Genomic DNA, 25067 nt, shown 5'->3' with positions numbered 1-25067 from the left:
AAATATGAGTGATTAATTTGGGAGGATTTTTTTTCACTGCTCAGTGAGGCATGAAGAGTGTTTTGTATTTCTCTCTCATTTATCTTCCATTTTATCCAGGAGCTAAAATCAATATCTGACAAAAGGTCTTTTACAGCACAAACAGACTGATCATAACCATGCCTTAAAGATTCGATATCAGTTTCTAGCCTGTCTTTGTTCATATTTTGAAATATTGTATGATGTAGGTTCTATGGATGTTAGAGGTTGTTCATGCAACCATAGATAAATGCCAGCATTATGTTTAGCAGTGTAAAGCACCACTGGCACTCTTTGAAGAATTTGATGGATTGCAAATGATGAGCTATTGTCTTCTCCTCATCAACAGACTCTGTCATTATGCAATCTGTCTCTCTTCCTCGATGCCAACTGTGTGGGTACTATTATGATGCTGAGCGATGTGCGGTTTTGATCATGGTAAATGTAGACCCAGCACATTTTCCATACTGTCAGCTGTGACTGACAACATCATTTGATGATAACACACAGCAGTCGGTCTTTCCTATATTAAACCAACCCCATAGAAAAGTCGAGATTATAGAGCTTATTAACCGAAATCATGCTGCTAAATCAAAATGAATATGAAATCGCCCTCACCCCTTTGTGACTCATTCACTGATGTCTAAGATGCTGTCAGATGGTTCAAAAAAATATATGAGCGACAGTCAGCGGAACAAAAAACAGCCAGCCAGAAATTTGACAGCATTAATATCAACAGTGTTTGTAATGTTAATCAGCTTGACCTGCTGTCCCACGGTGACATTTCAAATTTTGCAGGAGTTTTGCATACTTGAGATGTATAAACAGTGGTTTCTCTGGCTTTCTGTGCTCACGAGAATAGTTTCAGGTTTAGTAAATGTTCATTTCTATGGAGATCATCTGTGACCTGCTGTTCATTACTGCAGAAAATAAGTTTGTCTCATTATAACTCACAATCAAATTGCATTTTTAAAAATACATTTACTGCACCTCATGAGATAAACATTAAAAGAATACTTTAACATTACCATGTTTAAACTAAACAAACTTTAACTTAATAGTGTCTCAATGATACTAAAGTAACACTGCTCAGAATATTCCTTTTAAAAATACTCTGTGCTTTTCCTTTCATTCCCAGACACTCCAACAAGCCAGTAAGTGGAGTGCACATGAAATAAATATGCTTGAGAATGAGATAAAGAAGACGTTTGGCCGTGCTGGGCGGCACAGGGTTGGCATTAACTGTACAGAGCTGTCTAAAGGCATAATGGAGACAGATGACGGGCCGATACTGCATTAACACGGAGGAGAGGATAGCTGCACAGCTCACACTCAAACACTCACACATCCTTTAGTCCTAAATCCCCCTTTCTCAGCCGACCTGAAGACTTTAAATGTAAAATCTGCTTTTATCAGACTTGCCTGCAAAGGTCATGAATGGAAGATGCAGAAATGGAACACAGAATTGAAATCGATCAGAAGATTAACACAAGAGAAATGTAGCCATAAAATATACACTGTGAAAAGAAAACATTGAAGCATCCGTCTAACACAGGTATTCTTTTACGGTTAAAAATATCTGCAATTCTGTTTAGCTCCGAATGAAATGACACACTTTTCCTTTAAAGTCAGCATGCAATGCAACACCATCTGTAGGCTCACAGGCAACTAAACGCACACTTCAGTACGTCTCCAGTCTCATCGTTTCTTCACCCATGGAGTCTAAACAGAGGTTAATAGAGATTGAAATATGATTCACAGCTGTCCAGCTCTGTCCGTCTCATTTACAGATTATAATATAACACTATATAAACCCATAAAAGGCACAAGAAAACATAAGGAAACGACTAACTATTGTTTTAATCATTCTTAATTTATTCAGATTATCCATATATTTTATTCTAAAAGTGCACAAAATGGTTATAAACCTATAAAAAATACAGTATAAAATAACTTTTAGAGGCTGTTACAACAGGATAGGAGTTTATATCTCGCAATTCTGACCATATATCTCGTAATTATGACATCTCATAATTCTGACTTTATATCTTGCAATTATGACATCTCATAATTCTGACTTTATATCTTGCAATTCACAATTCGGATTTATTTCTCAATTCACAAAATTGCAAATATTATTTTATTTTATTTTATTTTATTTTATTTTATTTTATTTTTTTTATTTTATTTTATTTTATTTTATTTTATTTTATTTTTATTTATTTATTTATTTATTTTGTTTATTTATTTTATTTTATTTTGTGGCAGAAACAAGCTTCCATAAAAACATGTTTAATGCCCTGGTGATGATTATAATAATAATATTAGTATTATATTTTATAATAATTTTAACATATAATTTTATTTTACTGCTATAATATTAATACATAATTTTATTATACTACTATAATATTTTCATAACAATAATAATGACAGTAATTAATTTAATTCAATGCATTTTCACATTTTTAAATGTTTTGATATTAAAAACATAAATAAATACATACATAAATTAGTGAAATACATTTTTTAATGTTCTGATAATACAAATTAAGAATAATAATAAATAATTTTATAATGGTCACATTTCTACAATGAATGAATGAATCAATCAATCAATAAATACCTGCTTTGTAATAATATCCATAAAATGGGTTTTGAAATATTAAAATAATTTTAAAGGAATAAATGTATTAGAAAAGTTTTCATCATGTATTGTTATTAATTTCATTGATTATTTGCAGCTCTGGAGAATAAGAGCATAAAATACAGTATGTATTACCCTTTTATAAACTCAGCAAAAAGCCAATCTTCACCATTCAGAGCATCACAGAGCAAAAACCTTCAGCATATATCATTTGTTAGGGTGATATTTGTGTTGCTTCAGTTATGCTCATAAAGAGACAGGTGGATGTGTTTTGAATGACCAGTGGGGATGACATTGTTGCCCGCTGACAGTGTGACACTCTGTATATGTGCAGTTCATTATTGTTTCTCTGGAGAAGCTCGTGATAATATCACACAGAGATGGGCTCATTAGTTCATAGTGGGCATCCGGGACTCATCTGAAATCATACGGTAATACAGTTATAACGGTGTTTATTCTCGGGATCACTGGCTGTGTTTCTCTGCTCGGCTCTGAGCCTCTGAGACACGAATCAGGACACATGCACAATATTAGTTTTATAATCTATTCATAATCAAATCTGGCTTGCAATATTTGTATATTCATATTGCATTTTCTATGTAACTATAATCATAGTCCTTAAAAGCCACCTGAATTCAAAATGTTCAACTTGATCTCACAGCAAATCGTGCATATTTTACGAGGTGGCTAATTTTTGCAAAATTGTACGTATTTTATGAATTCCCCAACTCGAATGACCTACAGTATACCCCTAACCCCGGCCTGAAACCTAGCCCTTACTGGGGTCTAGACAATCCTACAAATTTGTACAAGTGACGTCATACGAATTTGTATGAATTAGCCACTTCGCAAAACATGGTCTTTAGATAGCGTTGGAATATTTGAGGCTGTTTAGTCAATAAGCCATCTATATTTCCTTGTATTTGTAAAAAGCAATCTTGTTTGTTTTGGTAAACATTTACAAGCAGTCTATATAAAACAGTTTTTTTTTTATTTGTACTTCATTGATTTTCTTCTTCGTAAACAAGAAGTAATATAAACAATTGTGTAGCTGACATATAAACAAACCAACGAAACAAAAACATTCATAAAACAAAGAAGTTGTTCGATGAAATGCTAGCAATATAAATATATAACATATTGTAATGCATTATGCAAAATATAACATCTCTGCAGTAGTGTTGTTATTAAAATAAAATCATTAAAGATACTTTTCAATAATTAAAATAAATATTAGATACAAAAACTATACTTAAAAGAAAATTAGAAACAGCAACTAACAAATAAAATAAGGCCAGGCAAGGCAAGTTTATTTAAATATCACATTTCATACACAACACTTTTCAGAAAAATAAATCAAAATAATCATAATAAATTATCACAGCAATAAAAGCAGAGAATAAACGTTTTGAAATTATTAAAAAAAAGTATTTAAATAATAAAATTAAAAAATAAAATTAGAATACAAAAAAAAAAAAAAAAATAAAATTAAAATAAAATACTAAAACGTTAAAGCTAAATAGAAATACTTTAAAAAGCTAATACCAATGACATTACAAAATAAAATCTTAATACATATTGTAAATGCTATACTGTTAATAATATACTGTTGCTAAACTGGTGCTTTGTATTCAGTTATTGAATTGCATGAATATTTATGATTTAATGTTTATTTATCCCGTCAATATAAATCTCTGCCATTTGCTATTTATGTTTATTGTGAAATCTGACTTATATTTGGAGTCTTGCTCATGAACAGATGGACAAAAACTGAACAATGTGTCTGTCATTGTGCCAGTGAATGAAAGAGGTGACAGTTTCCTCCACTCAAGAGAGAATAACTTTTCCTGAGATTTCTGTTTCAGAACACATTGAAAAATGAGTGAATCTCCTTCTCTGTCCAACATCTGTCACTTAAAACATGAGAAAACACTGAGCTTCCAGCACAATGCCAATACAGCGCTCGCTGCAGGCCGAGTTAAGCCTGTAAATCACTGAATGTCTGTTAATGACTGTTCTTCTGTCATCCTCATTTATTTCTCAACATTTACTGCCTCAGCATGGATGTAGATGTTTCAGATTCACCTGGAGCTCATAAAAACGCCCTGTAATGTGACATAAACACTGAATGATGTTTCCCTTTATGCCTGACAAATTAGGAAGCTGTAACGCTTTTCTTATTAGAACTAAATGGTGCATGTTTAACGAAAGCTGACTAGAAATGAAATGGTCTACAACCGAATGAAAGCCACAGTGAGAAAGGGAAAATGTAAGCACATTGTGTGTTTTAAAGGAGAATGATGAGGTTTCACAAAAGAGTTTAGCTACTGATTTACCTCCATAAATTTACCGCCATACTATTGCCTTTTCATGAAGTTGTCTAAAACAAGCAAACATGATAGCATAGTTCATTTAATCAGTTCAACAGAAAGAAAATCAATGCTAGCTGCCAACTACATTTCATTGGACTCGCATTGGACTGTTTTATCAAGCTGTCGTATCAAGCATTTGTTTGCTTGTTTTGAACAATCATGGCTTTAAAAGAGTGATTCCAAACAATGCATCTGCAGAAATCACAGCTTTTTATGTATCTGTGTGTCAGAGATCATACTTATTATTGCTGTCTTCTAAGGCAAACTATTACACTATTGCATGTATTTAGGGTTAATATAAATTTGGGGAAAAAAAAAAACATGCTAAAAACTGCATTTGCATTGGAAGCACCACTCAAATTGTTTGCAGAAAATGTAAAAATGTAATTGTATAAAATAAAATAAAATAAAATAAAATAAAATAAAATAAAATAAATAAAATAAAATAAAATAAAATAAAATAAAATAAAATAAAATAAAATAAAATAAAATAAAATAAAATAAAATAAAATAAAATCATTTTCTACATGACCCAATAAGGACACATGAAGTTGATTACATTTTTTATTTCAAACAAATGCAGCTCTTTTTAATTTTCTATTTGTCAGAGAATACTGGGAATATATATATCGCTCATAAATTTTGGTTTCCATAATTTTTTTTGCAGCACAACTTTTTTCAACATTGATAATAATAAGACTTTCTCGAGCAGCAAATCAGCATATTAGAATCATTTCTGAAGGATCATGTGACACTAAAATCCTGATTTGCATCACAGTAATAAATTACATTTTAAAATATATTCGAATAGAAAACAGTTAATTTAAACTGTAATAATTTCTGATTAAAAATTCAGTCTTGGTGATGAGCATTAGAAACTTCTTTTCAAACATTAAAAATCTTATTTTTGAACGCAGTATATCTAATAAAAATGATATTATATTATATTATATTATATTATATTATATTATATTATATTATATTATATTATATTATATTATATTATATTAACAACTGATTCCATTTGCCTACATATTTCAGTTCATGTTTCAATGCAATTGATTATTTTCACCACAACATCAAAGCAGGATTTTATTGATATAGACCAGCGGTAGTGCTGCACGTCAAGAAGTGAATCAATAAATGGTTTAGTTATTGAAGATGTCCATTTATATCAGTCAATATGAACAATAAATGTGTGGTACATGACATGCGCTGAGAGGGAATGAAAAAATAGCCTAGCTGTCTTTAAAAGGATAACAATGGCTCCGATGTTCATGAGGTAATTGTTCCTAGACATGTGAGCTCACATCCTTCTGTTATCCTGGAGAGTGGAGACTCATTATTACACAGAGATATGAGCAGACACAGGTTCCTGAAGCATGACAGGGACAGATACACGTCTTAGCCTTAAAGAGATAGTTCAGTCTATTGTTCATTTCTGGATCAACTATCTCTTTAAGACAGTTGGAGTGCCTTCTTTCATGTTTCTGTGGTGTTTGATTCTTCAAAACCTCATTTTACAGTTCTTATAAGAAGGATGAATGGAATAGCGTGCAAGTTATTTCTGAATGCAGAAGGCAATTTCTTCTGTCTATGTATCTCTCTTTTCTGCAGAACTGGTCTGACTCACTCCTCATTCAAAATTCATGTGAAAGAAATGAGCGTTCTCTGTCTTTTCTGTGTATAGACCTAAAATAGGATACAGAAAGAGCATCTCTCAGGACTGGTGTGACGTGTTACTCTGATAAATATTATATATTTTAAATTCTCAGCACAAAAAAAGTAAGTCAGTTTTTTGGGGTGAATGTTTGTTTGGGAATTTAGTTAAAATTGCACCTTAAAAAGTGGTAATGATTGCTAATTAGGTTTATGCAAGCATGCCTATTACAGTTGTGTGAACATAAAAATTAAAATATACACATATCACACAAAAAATATATCAAAAATAGAAAATTCTCTTTAGATACAATAATATTTTCTACTTTTTATAAAATATTTTCTGCACTTATGTTAATCATATTAAAATATAAAATAATTCATATACATTTTTTATTAATTTTTATTAGTTTTTTGTGTAGTTTTTAAATGTCTATATAGATTTTATACATTTTTATTTAATTTTTATTTTATTTTATTTATTTAATTTTAATTTTTTAGTTTTAGTTATTTTAGTAAAGCAAGAAAATAACAGTATTGCCTTGGAATCTAGCTGAAATAAAAAAAAAGTTTATGTTTTTTTGTATTTAATTTTATTTGAGTTCAGTTACAATGTCTCTTTCAAACCGAGACGCTTCTGTGGTTAGTGTAGTGAATTCACATGACCATCTTGAACATGAGGAATTATGATCGCACAGAATCCTGTTGAAATACCTACAATAAAGGGACTCAAGAGGCCTTTACGCAACACAGTTTCCGACTAAAAACAGAAAACATTTTATGCATTTCAGCCATGCATTTACACAACAACAGTGGTTTGGGGGGCTGAGAACTTTTCTAATTAAACTTTTTTTAAAGTGATTTATTTTTTTTTTTGTCAAAACGATATCATTATCTCTATGTAAACTACAAAAACGTGAATTTGTGCAAATAGTGTAAAGTAAACTTGAAAGTGAATTAATTAGTAATCTGTTTACTTTTTAAATGCAGTAATCAGTGATGTAATTAAATAGCAATTTTAAAGTAGTAATTTGTAGTGGATTACTTTTTTGGAGTAACTTGAGTAACCCAACACTGATAACACACTAAAATCGACTCGGAACACCTTAGCAACCATGTAACAACACCTGGCAACCACCCACAACTTTGGAGTATTGTTGCAGAGCAGCTCAAGTTTTCTTCAGAATGTTATTCTGCCATTTTTGGCTTTTCCAACCTCCAGTGAAAAAGCGCACGATGGTACTCAGGGATCTGAGTAATCTCAATCTCTCACCCGTCTCCAGCAGCACAGCGTTCACAAATAGCAGGTCTGTGATGATCTCACACGGCTGTATTAGTGTGGCATGCAGTCACTCGCAGTTTTCCATTGGCTGAACATGACATCCTCTAACTTATCCCAGGACATGTTTCACTGAACAGAACACCATCTAGCCATTTCATCTCATTTAAAACTGCAGTGCCATTATTACAGCACAATTCATGGGCAGCCAGGCTGGAATTACCTTTAGAAATGGCTTCATTATAAAATATGGCTTAGTTGACATTTCATAGCCTGGTCAATTGCCTGCCTATCTGAGCTGTTGAACGCTTTATAAAACTCTTCATTTCTGTTCATTGCTGAGTGTAGCACACACACACACACACACACACTGCAGAGACTCACAGCGTTTGTCCCGTAAGTAAATTCACCAAGAAGTTGAGGCCATATTCTGCCTAAACCATGCGTCTTTCCTCTCTTTTTTTTTCCTCAGGCTAAACAGTTGTCTAATCTGAGATGTATAGGTTATATACAAGTTACACTCCATTAACAATCTATCATTTATCACACAAAAGAAAGATTTTAAAAATGTTTTAGCTTGTGAAAAGAAACATTTATTTCAATTTAAATGCTTGCATTTGAAGTCTATGAGGTAACCACATGATTCAACAAACTCAGGTGAAAGATGACATTATCTTCTGTGATGATAATGTTTTTTTTTTAAATATTTTTCAAAGATGTAAATAAAACAAAGATTAATTGGAGTATGTTTTAAAAAAAATGTATAACTTTTTTTCAGCGTTTCAGTTTGTTGTATTGAATGTGCACTTGTAGTGTACTACAGATCTTAAAGGCATTTAAAAAAACTATTTGCAGATATATTGTAGAGTGATGTAAAATGTAAAGTTTCACTGAGTACATTTTAAATCATCGTTTTGATAATATTTTGTTGTGCTTTAAATAAGTGCACTTATTTTGATGTGTTGACTAACATGTAAAGCACTTGATTATAATTGTAACTTTAGAGTGTTATTATTATTTTAAATGTAAAGTTTTTATATTTTAAATGTGGGCCTACTAAATTACACATTTTATTAGATATTAATACAAGTAAAATTTAGTTTACCATAAAGACTTGTCAACACTTTCAGCAGTTTATATTTGAAAGACAATAGAATTATGAAATTACATATAGAAATATACTTAAGTCATATTGAAATGAGCCACAGTACATGCTAAAGTTCATCTAAGTGTATTTCAACTATAATTCATTTTAATTTCAGACTCATGTGAACACATTACATTCAGTTTGCACTCAAGCATATTCTTTTAGAGTATACTGTATTATTTCCATAATAAGTACTTTTGCTGAAATATACTTCTCTTTCACAAGCAGTGCAACAATCAAGAAACTGCAAGTAACACGTTGAACTAAATGTGGAAATTTTAAGTAAAAAACTGAAATAATATTTTCTACTTCAAACCTTTTTAATTTATTTGCATCATGTTTTACAGTGAATAGTCAGATATTGGTTGTTTTGTAGCTAAATGTTTTTTGTTTTGTTTTTTTAACCTATAATATTCTTCTGTATTTGTCACCTGTTCATCTTTGACATATTCTTTATAAAACACATGATATTTTAAAGGAGCTATACCTTCCAATCACAAAGATACCAGTCAGCTGAGTTCAGTTTAGTTATTCTGGCACTCAAAACAAAATCACCTCATATTACAACAAACAATATAAACAAAAAAAATACAAAACAAAAAAAACAAAACACAGAAAACAACTCCAAAAAGACAACTAATACTCACACAAGCCCATCACTGATGGTCAAAAATTCAATAGTGAACCACAAACACACTGGAGTCAAGGATTATGACCCAAACAGACGGCTCCTGCCCCTAATGACAAATCAATCAGTATCAATCGATAAATTAGCATGATTCATCTTTTTAGTCGATGGCATTGGGACAGCGATGATCATAAATAAAGGTCAGAAATGCTGAGCAGAGTGTTTGTGCTGGACTCAGTCAGGCACAGATATGAATTACATCCCACCAGATTTAGCAGTGTGAATGAGTGTTGTGTCTGGGCAGGCAGCCGGAGGAGTTAGAGTCCCATAGGAGCCAGTCTGATCTGAGCTTCCTCTGGTGATTAATAATGCCTTCACCTCACCGGGCTTTCCTCACGAGAAACTGGGGGACGCATCACTGTTCCTGCTGCTCATGTTCAGGGTGAAAGATCTAATCAGTTATTAAACATTGCCACATATACTGTAAGCTTGTCTCCGCTATATCTGAAGGTACATTTTACACAACACGATCGCAGGGCCATAAGCATAATAAATATTAATGGGGACAAGTCCTCTCCAATAATTAGAAATTCCAAAATTGCCCAAATGAAAGTGGCGAAACATTTCATATTTGACAATTGTTTTACTATAGAAATGTTAAAAGACTGACAGTAATATCCAGTGATTCCAGTGTTTTTTTTGTTTTTGTTTTTGTTTTGTTTTTTGAAAATTGAAAATATGGTATCATTTACATGATTAATGTAATTCCTAACTGAATGTGACAAGAAACGTTTTTGCGTTATAAAAGTGCATGTTTAAAATGTTATATGCGAATAGTTCAAAATAATAACTAGACCCCCCACTCCACCCAAAAAAAAAGCAAAAACAAAATATATATATATTATGCAAAAAACACATAAAAGGTTTTCAATTTTTAGTAGAAAACAGTGTTGTATAAACACCTCCTTTCTAAGATTTTTTTTATTGGACAATTTTATTTCCAGCCCAATTACAAAAAATATGAGAACCAGTTCTATAAATTTATATTGAAATGGGACCTGAGCCTTATATATAGACTATCATATACAGACATGTACAAATCCAAGTGTTACTTCAGATGTGAACACATTACCTGTGAAATAATACTTCAGTTTGAAGCTTTTATATCTTGTTGCTCTTTTTTATGAACGTTAATGGGGTTTGAACTAATCTAAAGAGCAATAATGTAACTAGCTGCCGTTAACAAACTCAGCAGAGATTTGTAAGTTTATCTGAAACAAGTGGAGAGAATAAGAGCATATAGGAATAGTTTTACAAATGGTTTATTAAAAAATTCAACAATTAATTTTTTTTTTTACACTGAAATTCAACGATTTAATGTAACGATAACTATACAAACAAATTCAACAGTTTTGACAGTTTATGTAAGAATGTTTTTCACAAGTGAGGTGCCCTGGATGAAAGTTTCTGTGACTGTACAGAGTTCATGAATATTTAATGAGGCATGCAGGCTTTTGATTGGCTGTCTGCTGCGAAACAATGCATGGTCCTATTCTACTGCTGCATCATTTCTAAAATTGTACCTTTGACTAGGCTTCATAACGTGTTCGAAAGCTGTTCTAACCCCCTTTCCACATGACAAGTGTGAAATGTTGCTTAACTCAACATTTTAAAAGATATTAAACTGAAAAGCTGTTTTGACATAGCCTATTGCTGTTTTGGCTAGTTACACTGTAAATCAGATACCCAAGATGACAGAGGTGTTAGGAAGACTTCATTAAATTAACTCTATCGTTAAATAGCTCCACATGAAATAAGTCAAATATAAAAGAGGCACTAAAAGGCAGCGTGGTGCCCATTTCTGCCAAGAAATAAGATCAGCTCAGCATGCATGTGCCTCTTCTGACGCTGAAGATGATGATGTTAGGCTGAAGCAGTATTCACATGGTCCACCCCACCCTCACTCTGCTATCAGACAGGAAACAAGGGGTTTGTCTTGGGGAGCATCGCCTCTCTGTGTCCCCCCAGCAGAAACACGAGCGTCAGGAGGCGCGCACCTTGGAGACGTCCAGCGCGTCCATGAGGAAAGGATGGAGACATGGCAAGCGCAGTTCTCCATATCTTGACGCCAATGAATTAAACACTTATGTTTCATCCCCAAGAGCTTTAAAGACAGCTGGATCCTTTCGTTGAGAGAAGCGTGGTGAGTTCAAATTGCTCGATTTGATGCCCAATATGGAGACGCATTTGCGCTGGCGATATATTTGCAGGAGAAAATAAATATGACGCGTTTTGATTGCTGCATGTTTGTTTTTGCGCAACAGTGTTTGAATGCCGAAATTCTCATAAATAATCTAATTTTGGCGAGTAAAGTATTTTGCGCTGCGTGCAGAATTTGCAGTTAGTGTATTTGCACGAAAGTGCATGCAAAATAATGCAAAATAATAATACAAGCATGCATGATATATCGTTTGCGGGTGAAATAAATGGCTAGTAAAATTTCCTAAATTTATATTTTCTGCACCAGATCTCCCCTCTGCTTTATTTAGGCTACTGTGGTTTTAAATGATAATAAATGCATAATATATAGCATTTATTATTATTTATATAGCATAGGAGATTTATTACAGAAACAAGAAACATCTCAGATTAATTTTTGGTTTAAAGGCTGGTTCAAACCTCCAATAAATCATCCTTTCTTCAGCAAGATTTTTCCTGTCTCCAGACTCACGGTGTGCCATGAGGGCAATATGCCAATATGATTCATAATAGCCGTATCCTATAATATGACATTTTTACGAGTTATGAGGTTACAGCATAATAGGTGGGCTTTCATCATAAGGATATTGTTGATATTATTGCCCCCTGGTGGGGAGTTTGGTTGTTAGCAACGTTAATTGTTTTCTATCGGGTAAAAAATAAATAAAAAATCAGACCATATTTTTTGTTTGTGTGATCCACGCAGACCCTTTTTTTAGCCCATTATAAAGTATTTTGAAATGTAGACAAAGAAATAGATCCTTAATGATACATCTTGTTTTACTGTACATGCAAAAACAGATTTGTATACATCACTTAATGTTAAAATTGTAATTGGACTGATCATCCAAACTCAGCCGTTTCACCACTATCTAGTTTCCTTCCCCGTTACATAATTTCTTCCCATCACACTGAATCAAATTCTGCTTATCTGAGCAGGCGCTACAGCACTTAAATATAGAAATTGCTTTACACATGGGGCAGTAGAGAGAGACAGACAGGGCGAGCAGCGAGGAAGGAGACCACTGAAGCAGCAAGTTATGAATTATGTAAGATTTTCTTCTGCATTTCTGTGAAACAGCAGTGCAAGTTTGGATTGCAAAGAAAATATGCTCAGTGTTCACTGTTAAAGATAGACTCACCTCCTTGACAAAATGTTGATCTTGATGTGTTCAGTTTGCCCAAAAATGAAGATTATGACATTATTTACTCATACTCATGTTGTTCCGAACCCATATTCTGTCATTATTCCACAGTCAAACACAAAAGGAGCCATTTTAAAGAATCTTTATGCAGGTGCCATGACCATGTTTGTCAAGCTTTAAAAAAAAAAAAAAAAAAAAAATAAAACATACCAAAAAAATGCATAAAAAAAAACAAACAGTGAAACTGTAATGTAGATAATTTCAAAACCATACAACAACAGTATACATTTATTCTGGCTGTATGTCACAAAATGGGGGGAAAAAATGGACACTACTTCCGTTCCATTGCAACTCTTTAGGAGATTATTGTGAAATTCTACTTGTCATGTTGAAAAGACAAATAACGGCATATGAGTTTGGAATGACAAGAAAATGAGTAAATAATAAGGACTTCCACACCAAAGAAAAGTTTTCATAGTACCTATAACTATTGCCGTGTTCACACCATAAGAACTGGGAACGGTTTTAGTTTTAGGAATGCCTTTTGGGGGACTAAATTAGCTCCTGCTTCTAACCCAGCACAATTGGAGCTACCAGTAACCTACAGTAAGTGTACACTGATTGGCCAAATGCGTGCCGTATGAAACACGGCACCCACCATTTTTAAAAAACCATGTAAACACACAGTTTACATATTTACGCCACGAACATGAAAAACAGCATTAGGTAGCTTGAACACAGAAATCCTTGCAGTTCCCTGTCCTCCATCCTCCAGCTGTTGACGTTGTTGCTTAAATGACATTGCTACTGATTGTAGTTCTCGGTGGACCGCCCTGTTGGCTAGTTCCTATATCTACCAGGTTCAAAAGCCCTCAATTATATAATGCTCATTTTATAGCCCTGCTCCAAACTCAGCATCTTCTATTTTCATATATTTGTGTGTGTGTTAATCCCATGATGTTCGTGTGTTTCACAGCTCTTCTGTAGCTGAAGAAAATGGATCCGTCCCCCACGAGGCAGCAGTACGGCTCCAAAAAGAGGGTTAAAATCCACCCCAACACCGTGACGGTGAAGTACGCCACGCATTTCCCCCAGCCGGGCGATGAGGGATACGACGACGCTCCATCCTTCGAGGACTTCGGCTCGTTCATGGACAACAACCCGAGCAAGAGACTGGTGTCAGAGAGCGGCCACGGCAGGACTTTATTCGGCACTATGGATTCCCGTCCCAAAGCCGATCAGAGAGATCGAGGAGTGGGCGGTCAGCTGGCGAGCTTCGGCGAGGCCTCGGTCCTGGCCTCGCGGGTCACCTGGGGGGCCCTCTTTGGGGCGGCCATCGCGCACGGATGCGTGGCCCTCATTACGCGCCTAGCGGCCGACCGTTCCAAGGTGCCATCATTAGAGCTCATCTTCATCCGCTCGGTGATCCAAGTGTTGTCCATACTGGTGGTCCTCTACTACAAAGAAGATCCCTTCGGGCCCAAGGGCTATCGGCTGCGTTTGTTCTTCTACGGGGTTTGCAACGTCATCTCCATCACGTGCGCATACACGTCCTTCGCGATCGTTCCGCCCAGCAACGGCACCATCATGTGGCGGGCCACCACCACAGTTTTTAGCGCCGTTCTGGCTTTCCTGCTCCTAGACGAACGCCTCGGTTACTCAGACGTAGTGACGGTCGTAGGTAGCCTCTTCGGCCTGTGTCTGGTCATGATCCCCAACATCGCCGACGAGGAAGAGTCTCCTCTGGGATTCTGGAAGGAAGCCTTCGGCTACACGATGACTGTTATGGCGGGTCTGACCGCTGCTCTGTCCATGATCGTGTACCGGGCCATCAAAGAGCGTGTCAGCATGTGGACGGCGCTATTCACGTTCGGCTGGACGGGAACCGTGTGGGGGGCGTCCACTATGTTCATCATGCAAGAGCCCATCATTCCATTGGATGGCGAGACGTGGGGCTATCTCATGGGGATCTGCATTTGCTCCACCGTGGCGTTTCTGGGCGTCTACTACGCCCTCAACAAGTTCCACCCGGCTCTGGTCAGCACCGTGCAGCATCTGGAGATCGTGGTGGCCATGCTTCTTCAGCTCATCGTGCTGCGGATGATCCCGTCCGTGTACGACGTCTTCGGAGCGCTGGTCATCATGGTCAGCGTGTTCGTCCTCACGGGTCTCAAGCTTTACAGGGTGGGCCGGGCCATCCGACAAGATTACCAAGAGATTCTGGACTCGCCGATCAAATGAGAGCATAGACGTGTGTGTACTCGAGTGCATGAGGGGGCATGTATATGTGTGTGTGCAGTGTTTCCCGGCCCCCTTTCTCTTACAAATGTGCAATCATTGAATGTCTGGATCTTCGGCATTTGTTTCGAATCGTGTCGTTGGAAGAGTGCCATTGGTGTAATGTCTTTGCTAACTGTTGATGTGTGAAAATAAAAACAATGATCCATAGTGCCCCCCTCTGATAGCATTGATTTTTTCTTGTGTCACTGAAGCAAGAGTAAGATGCAGTAGCCTAAATCTATGGACAGTGGGATTGGATACTCTTACAGATAAATCAGAATGCAGTACTGCACACTTTTGCACAATTTCACACACCAAATTTTGAATTTGTTACACTTTTTGTGTTTAACGTTCAGTGCTAATCCAGTGGTTCTCACCAACAGATCCAATTATTAACAATTTATTAAGTGTATTCAAGTATTTTATTAGTTTTTAGTTATTAAATAAGTAATTAATTAATAAATGTTCACATATATATATGTGAATAAGATCATTTATTACATTTATTACATTTATTATATTAAGCCAATATTTCACAGTATTGTTTTAATAGAAATAAATGTGTACAAAAAATGTTGTTTAATTGGATGTACGGCCTGTTTTATGTTTAATATTGAATGCTAATCCAGATTTACAAATAATAATAGCTAATATATATATATATATATATATATATATATATATATATATATATATATATATATATATATATATATATATATAATATTTCTAAGCCAATATTTCACTGTAAAAAATGTTCTAGCTTCAACCAAATGACAGATGAATTTGCACTAAAAAGATTTTGTTTGATTGGAAGCGAGACCCTTTTCTCCTCTCTTTTAAGATTCCCTACTTATTTTGATATATAAATATGTACAATTAAATGCATTTTATTGAGAATTTACTATTGGTTTTTTTTGGGCCCATTTCCTACCTGTTCTTCAGGTCATGACCCACCAGTCCAGAACAAATGTTCCAATCTGACCTTTCAGTAAGGTTAGACTCATCCATATTTACATGGGCTATTTTTCTAAAGAGAACAAAAACCCTTTTGTAAAAATGCTATTTTAAAAAAAAACTTGTATTGATTTTCTCCAGTTCTGTCTCTGTATGTGAAGCCGATCGATGCCTGAGTGATAGAGGGATTTGTGACTGGAATTAGGCATCACTGTATTTTTTTATTTATTTATTATATTTTAATCTCATCAGACTTGAAAGAAAACCTCTTTTGATAAGATTGCACAACCTCAAATGATGTATTATAGCCACAGAGGAAGTGTCTTCCATTTCAGTTCTGACAGTTCTCTTGAACTTAACTGACTCACTCTCATGATTATAAATATCTGTTAATATTTGATCATTTTTGTAGCTGTAGTGAATTGGGTTATGCACATGCTCTGTGTTTCATTCCCCATCTCCTGCTTCTGATATGAAGGCTTTAAAAAGCCTGTGACTGTCTTCATCTTGCTGGTCTGTGGTTGAATCTCATGAAATTAGTCCCACTCTTAATAGCCCCAGCCGCTCTGCTGTTCACCAGCTTCATTTTCCGTGGTATTCGGTTTTGTTTATACCCTGCCACAAAGGTTAGATTTAAGATCAGAGTAATCATTGTTTCCCTCAGGCGTATGAAAGCTGTGGTCATGATGAAGCGCTGCTGGGTTTGTTGGCTGGGCCAAGAGATATTTTTGTAATAAATCTTTTAAATGGCAGAGCATGAGATTTCCCCAGTGCTCCACAAGGTGGCACTTTGGAGGCTTTGGAGACATCTCATTCTTAAAGGAATAGTTTAATCAATGATGTCACTATTATTCAGATTTGGAGAAATATAGCATTGCATCACTGTCTCAGCAATGGATGCTCTGCAGTGAATGGGTGCCGTCAGAATGAGAGTCCAAACAGCTGATAAAAACATCACAATAATCCACAAGTAATCGTTAATGCATTTAATCTTCACACTGTTCTCACCTCCACGATCCATAATATTGCTGTCTCCATTGAAAAGTCACCTCCTCTGAGTCAGGAGAGAAATACGAACCGATTGAGCAACATTTACATGTCTAAACAGTCCAGAACAGATCTAAGCAAATATGTGGGTGAATTTTGATGTGATGGTTAGAAGTTAAAAATGTCTTAATGAGGGATTTTTTTTTTCTGACAAATGTGCATTTCTTCACTTCACAAGACATTAACTGATGGACTGGAGTGCTGTGGATTATTGTGATTTTTTTATCAGCTATTTGGACTCTCATTCTGACGGCACCCATTCACTGCAGAGAATCCATTGCTGAGACACTGATGCTACATTTCTCCAAATCTGTTCCCATGAAGAAACAAACTCATCTACATCTTTGATGACCTGAGGGTGAGTATTTTCAACAAATTAGCATTTTTGGGTGATCTATTCCTTTAATAACAGTACATTCACAATTTCATACTTTATCAGTAATTACACTTATCACAATGTCCTTTATTAATCCTTCATAAAATTTTTATATTTAGCAATTTACACATTGCTAGACAATCACTTTCTTTCTTCCTCCTCCATGAATGTCTGAATTCTCTCTCAGTGTAGTGATGGATAGCGTGAGCGCGAGGGTGCTGGATCCTCGGGGTGTAGACCGTGTTCATATCAAGCGCTGGGATTATGGACAGGAGAAGGCAGGGGTGGTGCAGGACACGGACAGTAAAGTCCATCTGTTAGGACAGGAAACAGATTGCATCCTGCAGCATGTTGTGCACAATCTCATGGCTCTATCAGCCATGCGTGAGGGACTTTGAATACGGTCATATCAATGTAACTCATTCAGGTGCGTTCAGAGATAAGCTGATAGCACGTTCAGGAGATGAGGCGTTATACACATGATGTGTCCTGCCTTCTTATAATGTAGTATACATTTGGTCCAAAAGTTTAAGATCACTGCTTTTGTTTTTCTCATTTAATACAAAGTTTTTGATTACAGATTATATTTCTGGCATCAAAAAATCAAAAAGTCACAAAAAAAAAAAAAAAAAAAAAAAATCAGGTGATTGTCAGAGAGTCTTAGTGTTTGATACTTCTTTCTTTTTCTTTAATGATAATAACACTTAAGATGATGAAAACATGGCCAACATGATCATATATATATTATTATATTCTTTAAAATTATGAAATAGCCTACATAATTTCCAAATTTAAATCAAAACAAGCAAAAAACAAACAAACATGATTTTGGTCTCCACTGTATGAATCATGGGCAAAAAAATAAAAATAAAATAATAATATAAATAAATTAATAAGTTAATCAATCAATTAGTTAATTGATTAATTAATTAATTAATAAAATTATAATACTAATTACCAGTAGTTAATTGGGGATTTAAAAAAATAGTATTTAATATATAAGAATTACTTTAGTAATCAATATGAAGATAATATTGATTAATATATAATATTTCTAAGTGTGCTAGAAAGATGTACTCCAGTGATGATCTTCTGCAGTATTCAGTGATATGGTTATTTAACAGATAAAATCATCCAAGCCACAACAAAATTCCGATAACAGGGTAATTTGATTTTTGATTCAATCCGTTTAAAAAAGTTATTTTTATAGCAAACAACAATATGCATAACGCATCTAATCTAATCTAATCTAATCTAATCTAATATAATATAATATAATATAATATAATATAATATAATATAATATAATATAATATAATATAATATAATATAATATAATATAATATGGCTAACCAATGAGTAAACGATTAAGCACCCTCTACCGAAACTCCACAGTTTCGGGACAAGCCCAGCGCATACAATTGATGGACGTGTGTACTGACCAATCAGCAAAGACATCACTCTTGGCTAACCAATGAGTAAACGATTAAGCCTTAGACGGCCCCGCCTCCTACAGCAGGTTAGATAGCGCAGCAGTGCATTGAGTAGAACCGCAGGTCTCACGCTGGATGCACAGAAAAACCGTTCCCATGAAAGCATCCGCGAATATGTAGCTGAAAAACACGCCTGTGATCTAAATAGTGCTGACCATCGAGTGTGCGAGGGATACACGGGAGTCAGGGCTGCACAGCGGATCACTGAAGGGTAAGATCACAGATATCTGTGAGAGTTTATGGTCTGATTGCAGCGCATAGAGCTAAAACAAAAAAATCCGACTGTTGTTCTGGGTGCAAACAGTTATCTTCACAACGACAGAAATATGAAAGGAAACACTCACAGAGATGTGTTATAGATAAATCAGTGTAATGGTAAAGGGATTGTGTAAAGGCTGTGGTCAGGCCTCACATTGCTGTGATTTCATAATTGCTTTCCATCCATAGATATAGATATATAGATATATATACAGAAAAGAGGCCTGATGGTGAATCATATTAAAAACATGAATCATACACAAACTGCTGTAATGTTTGTGTTAAACAGGCCTTTTTTGGCATTCAGACTGAAATCTCAATGCACAGTGCAGTGCTGTTAGCTTTATGAGGTTCTTTGTTTGAAAAAAAAGAGGAAAAGCTGTTTTATTTGCTATAAACTGCAAATATTGCTGTTTTTAATCATTGCCCATGAGATATGATTATAATTTTTGACTGGGACATCTGTTTAGATGGGGTCTCGGTGTTGATATCTGGTTATTATGCAACAGTTATCAAGACAGCACTAAATAGAGAGAAACCGTTAGTACTCAGTTCATGTGTAAATGCTGGTTTGTGGTGTGTAAAAATCATCTGTGGTCTGCTTTGAGTACTTCATGTGTTTTTATCACTTTCACATCGAACTGTGAGTTACGACCAAATTCGTGACCACGTTCATCAAATAAAGGTGACGTTAGTGTCATGCTGTCAAACGATTAATCGCGATTAATTGCATCCTAAATAAAAGTTTTTGTTTACATACTATATGTGTGTGTGTACTGTGTATATTTATTATGTATATATACAGACACACACACACAATCAGCATATATTTTGAAAATATTTACATGTAAATATTTATATTCATATCAATTATATCATATAAGTATATTCAATATGTAAATGTAACATTTTCTTAAATATATACATGCATGTTTGTGTATTTGTATATGCATAATAACGATACACAACACACACACACATATATTATGTAAACAAAAACTTTTATTTTGGATGCGATTTATCGCGATTAATCGTTTGACAGCATAAAATTTGTAGCATAAAATTAAGAATGAAAAATAGAAATGAGCCTAATGCATTTCAATGAAATAATCGGCCCGTGTCAACTCGTTATTCCACAAATAGTGCTATTTCTTAATATTCGTGTAATTTTAGGGAACATGAGGTGATAAAGGCCAACCTCTTACCTGTGATTTGTGTTCGTCTTGTTTTCCTCTAAAACAAAATTATTAACTAGTTGTTTATTAGCATGCCTCTTATTAACACATTGGCTGTTTATTAGTACTTATAAAGCACATATTCTGGATGACTGTATTCTACATCCCTAATCATACCCAAACTAAATTACTAACTATTAATAATAAGCAGCAAATTAGTCGTTTATTGAGGTAAAAGTCATAGTTAAAGGTTTGCCTGTCCCACCTCGTGTTATCTAAAATTATATACGTTTGGAAATAATGTTATTATGGTCTGTACTTCTATACAGATTAACAAGTGTACGATAAAATGATTTCATTCCAGTGTTTTTTTTACGCTCGTTCCACTATCGCCGTTAATTTCAAGCGCAAACATTAAACCAAAGCTGTTGTGTGAAAGAATGCAAAAACAAATATATTTCTGTCAGCTATGGGAATTATGCGTTTAGCGATAATTACAAACCAACATTTGGTCAGTCACTAACGTAGGTGATTCGAAGAGATCATTTTCGCCTGACGATGATCAAAACAATGCAGATGAGTTGACTCTACGGATCAGAATATGCCTGAGACTTGAGCGTGGGCTCTTTTTGTTTTAGAAACCGCCCCTAACACCTTAGCAACCACATTGCGACATGTTAAAACACCTTAGCAACCACATAGCAACACCCACAGGCTTATAGCTTTACACACGATTTCCAGATTTTCTTGAGTGTTTGTGTTTTTCCAGGCGATCAGATGTGTTTCTGTGGCGTGTTGGGTGCACACTTCACCTCCTGTCAGAGTACACGTTGCTTCTTATTGTCTTTTTTTAAATTTGTTTATTATTTTTCACATGCACACCAGGTCCAGCCAGTGACTCAGCTGCTAATATCCACCTTTCTGTGGTTTTGTGTTTATCTGGTGGCGTGTATGGCTGAGCTTGACATTATCTGAATTACAGGGATGAGCGGTCATAACTACTGTTATTTGATTCTCTGCTGTCGTCTTATTAAAGTAACCCAGTGTTCAGCGTCTGGGAGACGGCCGAGATGCAGTAGCCCTCCTTTTTTTTGCTTTTTCCATGACCTCACAGTTGTGTGTATGAATGTTTTGGGACCCGGGGCCTATTGCAGCTGGCGAGTTTCTGTAATTATTGTCACACTGACAGCACTCTCCACAGCCTCTCATTAAGTTAAAAAAGAGAGAGAGAGAGAGTGAACTCAAATGAATGAGCGAGAGACATTTTGTCTGGGGCCCCGGATCCCGCTGAGCTGAGGGGCCCGGGATCAAGGAGAAAGGGTTGGGAAAATGGTGAAAGCAGCTATTTATATTTGGTGAGCGGGATTCACAGAAGTTGGACGGTGTATCTGCGGCCCTTTCTTCACCGTTCCGTCCCCGAAGGTGCCTGTGGAAGCACAGCGGTCTCATTGAGTCCTCGACCCCCGGCTCTCAGAGCAGCACCTGCTGTTCAGACGCCTGCAGTGACGTGGCATTGATTTGCCGCACGCGTCTGTCTTTCACGGTTTTGTTAGTGCAGTCGGCCAAAAGCTACTGCAGCATTACGCTTCTGGGTCTGTAAGACTGTGCTTGGCCTGAAACCTGCTTTTACTGGGATTCGTTTCTTTAAGTACTGAACGGTTGCTTTTTGGATGATAATGACTGTGTTATTAGAAATATTTTATATATTTTTAAAATAGATGGAATACATTATTATCTTATAGTTTAATATCAGATATATATATTATTATTATTATATGGTTTTTATTCATCCTATTCCTATCTATTTTCTAAATGCATGTTTTGGTGTTGTTGTGACTGATTTCATTTTTGTGAATGAAATTTGTGTTCATATATTAATAATATTTCATTAATAATATTTTAGAATGAAATATTATTAATACATAAACATTTTTATATTTATTAATAATATTTCATTAATAATATTTCATTTGGGTGTCTCTTGAATTGACTTTAAGTATGGGACGGGTGTGTGTGTGTTTATATAAATCCCATTTTGAAGAATACTGGAATTGGTAAGGCCTGTTTTGATTTTTTCCTCAAAATTCTATTTTTGTTTTTTCCAAATGCAGTTTTCCCCCATTAACATTTTTTTTCCATTTAAATAACTCTCTTAATTATCAAATTAAATATTAGTAATCAAAAAATTACTATTAATTGAAAAGAATGTCTAATTAATTGAAATCATGAAACTTTAACAACAATTTATTAAAAGTTTAACAATATATATATATATATATATATATATATAATTTTTTATTTTTATTTTTCTAAAATTCCTTGTTTTCTGTTTTGATTTGTCTGGTTTCCATTGTAATAGTCTAATTAAATTTTAATAATCACAACGCATGTCTAATCAATTGAATTTATTTGATAGAACTTAACAACTTCATACATTTCTGTATTCCATGTTATACAGTAAATGTCTGGACTCTGCAATTCTGTCTGTATTTTCAATATTGCAGAAATCATAAGAGCCTAACTGGTATCAGTTCATAACCCATGTTTGTTGCATTTTGAGCAATGTCTAGATTTCTGGCAAACATCCACCGTCTTTGGTCTGATGTACAGTAACTCCTGTCATGGCAGAGCAAGATTGCATTGCATTGGTCATTATGTATCTTTACTTGTATTTCTGGGCATATATCACATAAAAAGGGTAAGACTCTGAAAAGGTGGAAGTATTGTGTATCAGGAAACTGCTGCAATACCCAGATCTGTCCTCATTTACCCGACACGTGTTTCTGTTCTCTGTTTCACATTAATGCTGTTTGCTTGAGTAAGTCCATATAGTTAAACCTGCTCAAGCAAACACAACGAGGCCACAAGGGAGAAACTCATATCTGTGTGATTTTTGTATTATTTTACCCTTGTCTTAGATCCAAATATTCAATTTCAAAGTATGAAAATCCTTCATTTAAAAAAAATTAAAAAAAATAAATAAATATTGCAGTTGTTTACCAAGTCAGAAGTGTCAAAGAAGAGCTTGAAATGAAATTTGAGACGTGATGTTTGAAGAAAATGCGGGGTGGGGGGGTAATGTTTTATATTGCATTTTCCTTAGATATGATAGTCATAAAATTTGCCTTTTTAAGTAAAGAAATTGCCCATTTATGCGAAAAATGTCACCACAGAATGTAGCTATAAATTTGAAATTGCAAATTATATTTGTTGGTTTAAAAAGAAATTGCAGAAGTGACCGAATTCTTCTGTGATGAATCTTGGATATTGTTAGTAGGCAAGTGTGTTTGAAACGTTTCATTTCTGAAAGTCCACAGGTTCAAAAGTTTTGTGACCTACACTGATTGATTAATTCTTATTATTTGTATTTTTCATCAATATTGATCATAGTATGTCTTAAAGAAGAAATAAAGGAGAACAAAGTGGTAATAGAAAATGCGTTTATGGTTATCATGCAATTTTCAGTTCTGTATTTAGAGACTGTATTGGTAAGCATCTCATAGTTTATTATGGTTTGTTTTAAACCATGACAGAGGAGTCCGTTGTGGCATTTCCTCTTGTGTATTTCAGTGTCTCATGGCCTTATAGGGCCCAAAAATCAGTCACAGGTAAAATCGAGTTCACCTTGTTAGATGACATGTTCCTGCTCTTATCGCACACTATTCGCATTTTTCCAAAGACAAAAAAAAGTTTGTTTTTCTTAATCTTTCATCAGAATGTAGTAACGTCAAGTAGGTTGCATAAATTTTAACCACTGGGCACCGACGGTGTCTCCTCCACAATCCAATGCAAACTAACACTCCAATCAGTTCCTGATGGATAAAAAAATGAAGCTCTGTTTGACAGTTTTGGGTTTTCAGCATCCTGTTTTACTTGGAAATATATCTCATTTACAGTTACCGTTTCTTGTAAGTTTGTGTTTTCTATAGGGTTTGTAACTAACATCAGTGCACCTGAAGTGGTGCGTCACCTGTGTGTTTGAGCGGGAGGAACGGAGAAACTGAAATATTTAAGCATTTGACCTTGATCTGTAAAATAGGCCGGGGGGGAACACAGGTGTTCAGTGTGTGAAATGACTGTTTGCCGCTTCTCTGCAGCAGGATTTAGTGCACTAATGTGTTTGTTTGCCATTGTGGCAGGTCTCATGGGATTGCTGTCAGTTAGAAATAAGAGGATACAGTGGAAGATAAAGCCACTGTATCCCATTGGCTTTCTGGACGTGATATCTGTGTGGTTTAAAAATCAGCAGATATTTTGATTGCAGCAGTGAATTCATTCTCATGATGGAGCTGAGAGGAAACCGTTGTTTTCCATCGTCCTTTCTTTA

The 25067-nt window shown here is 34.9% G+C and overlaps 2 protein-coding genes across 4 annotated transcripts in view; both read left to right on the top strand.

The window, feature by feature from the left end:
- The first annotated feature begins 11615 nt into the window (after positions 1-11615).
- On the top strand, positions 11616-15605 carry LOC109049056 (solute carrier family 35 member G2-like). Its single transcript, XM_042752157.1, has 2 exons — positions 11616-11953; positions 14131-15605. Exon 2 carries the CDS (start codon positions 14151-14153, stop codon positions 15393-15395), a length of 1245 nt encoding a protein of 414 aa, XP_042608091.1. The 5' UTR covers positions 11616-11953; positions 14131-14150; the 3' UTR covers positions 15396-15605.
- Positions 15606-19330: 3725 nt separating this feature from the next.
- LOC109049058 (cytoplasmic protein NCK1-like) overlaps positions 19331-25067 on the top strand; it is a 42544-nt gene continuing 36807 nt past the window's right edge. For all 3 annotated transcript variants that reach the window (XM_042751995.1, XM_019066725.2, XM_042751993.1), the window contains exon 1: positions 19331-19518. The gene's annotated coding sequence lies outside the window, so the exon portion shown is untranslated. The remainder of the gene's footprint in view (positions 19519-25067) is intronic.

The sequence above is a fragment of the Cyprinus carpio genome, chromosome B24 (genome assembly GCF_018340385.1).
Source record: "Cyprinus carpio isolate SPL01 chromosome B24, ASM1834038v1, whole genome shotgun sequence".
In the NCBI taxonomy this organism is placed as follows: Eukaryota; Metazoa; Chordata; class Actinopteri; order Cypriniformes; family Cyprinidae; genus Cyprinus; species Cyprinus carpio.
Note: the sequence above shows the minus strand (reverse complement) of the source record. Positions and strands in the feature narration are given on the sequence as shown.

Excerpts from the sequence above, each read along its gene's own strand:
- LOC109049056 (XM_042752157.1), top strand. The coding sequence starts at position 14,151 with ATGGATCCGTCCCCCACGAGGCAGCAGTACGGCTCCAAAAAGAGGGTT.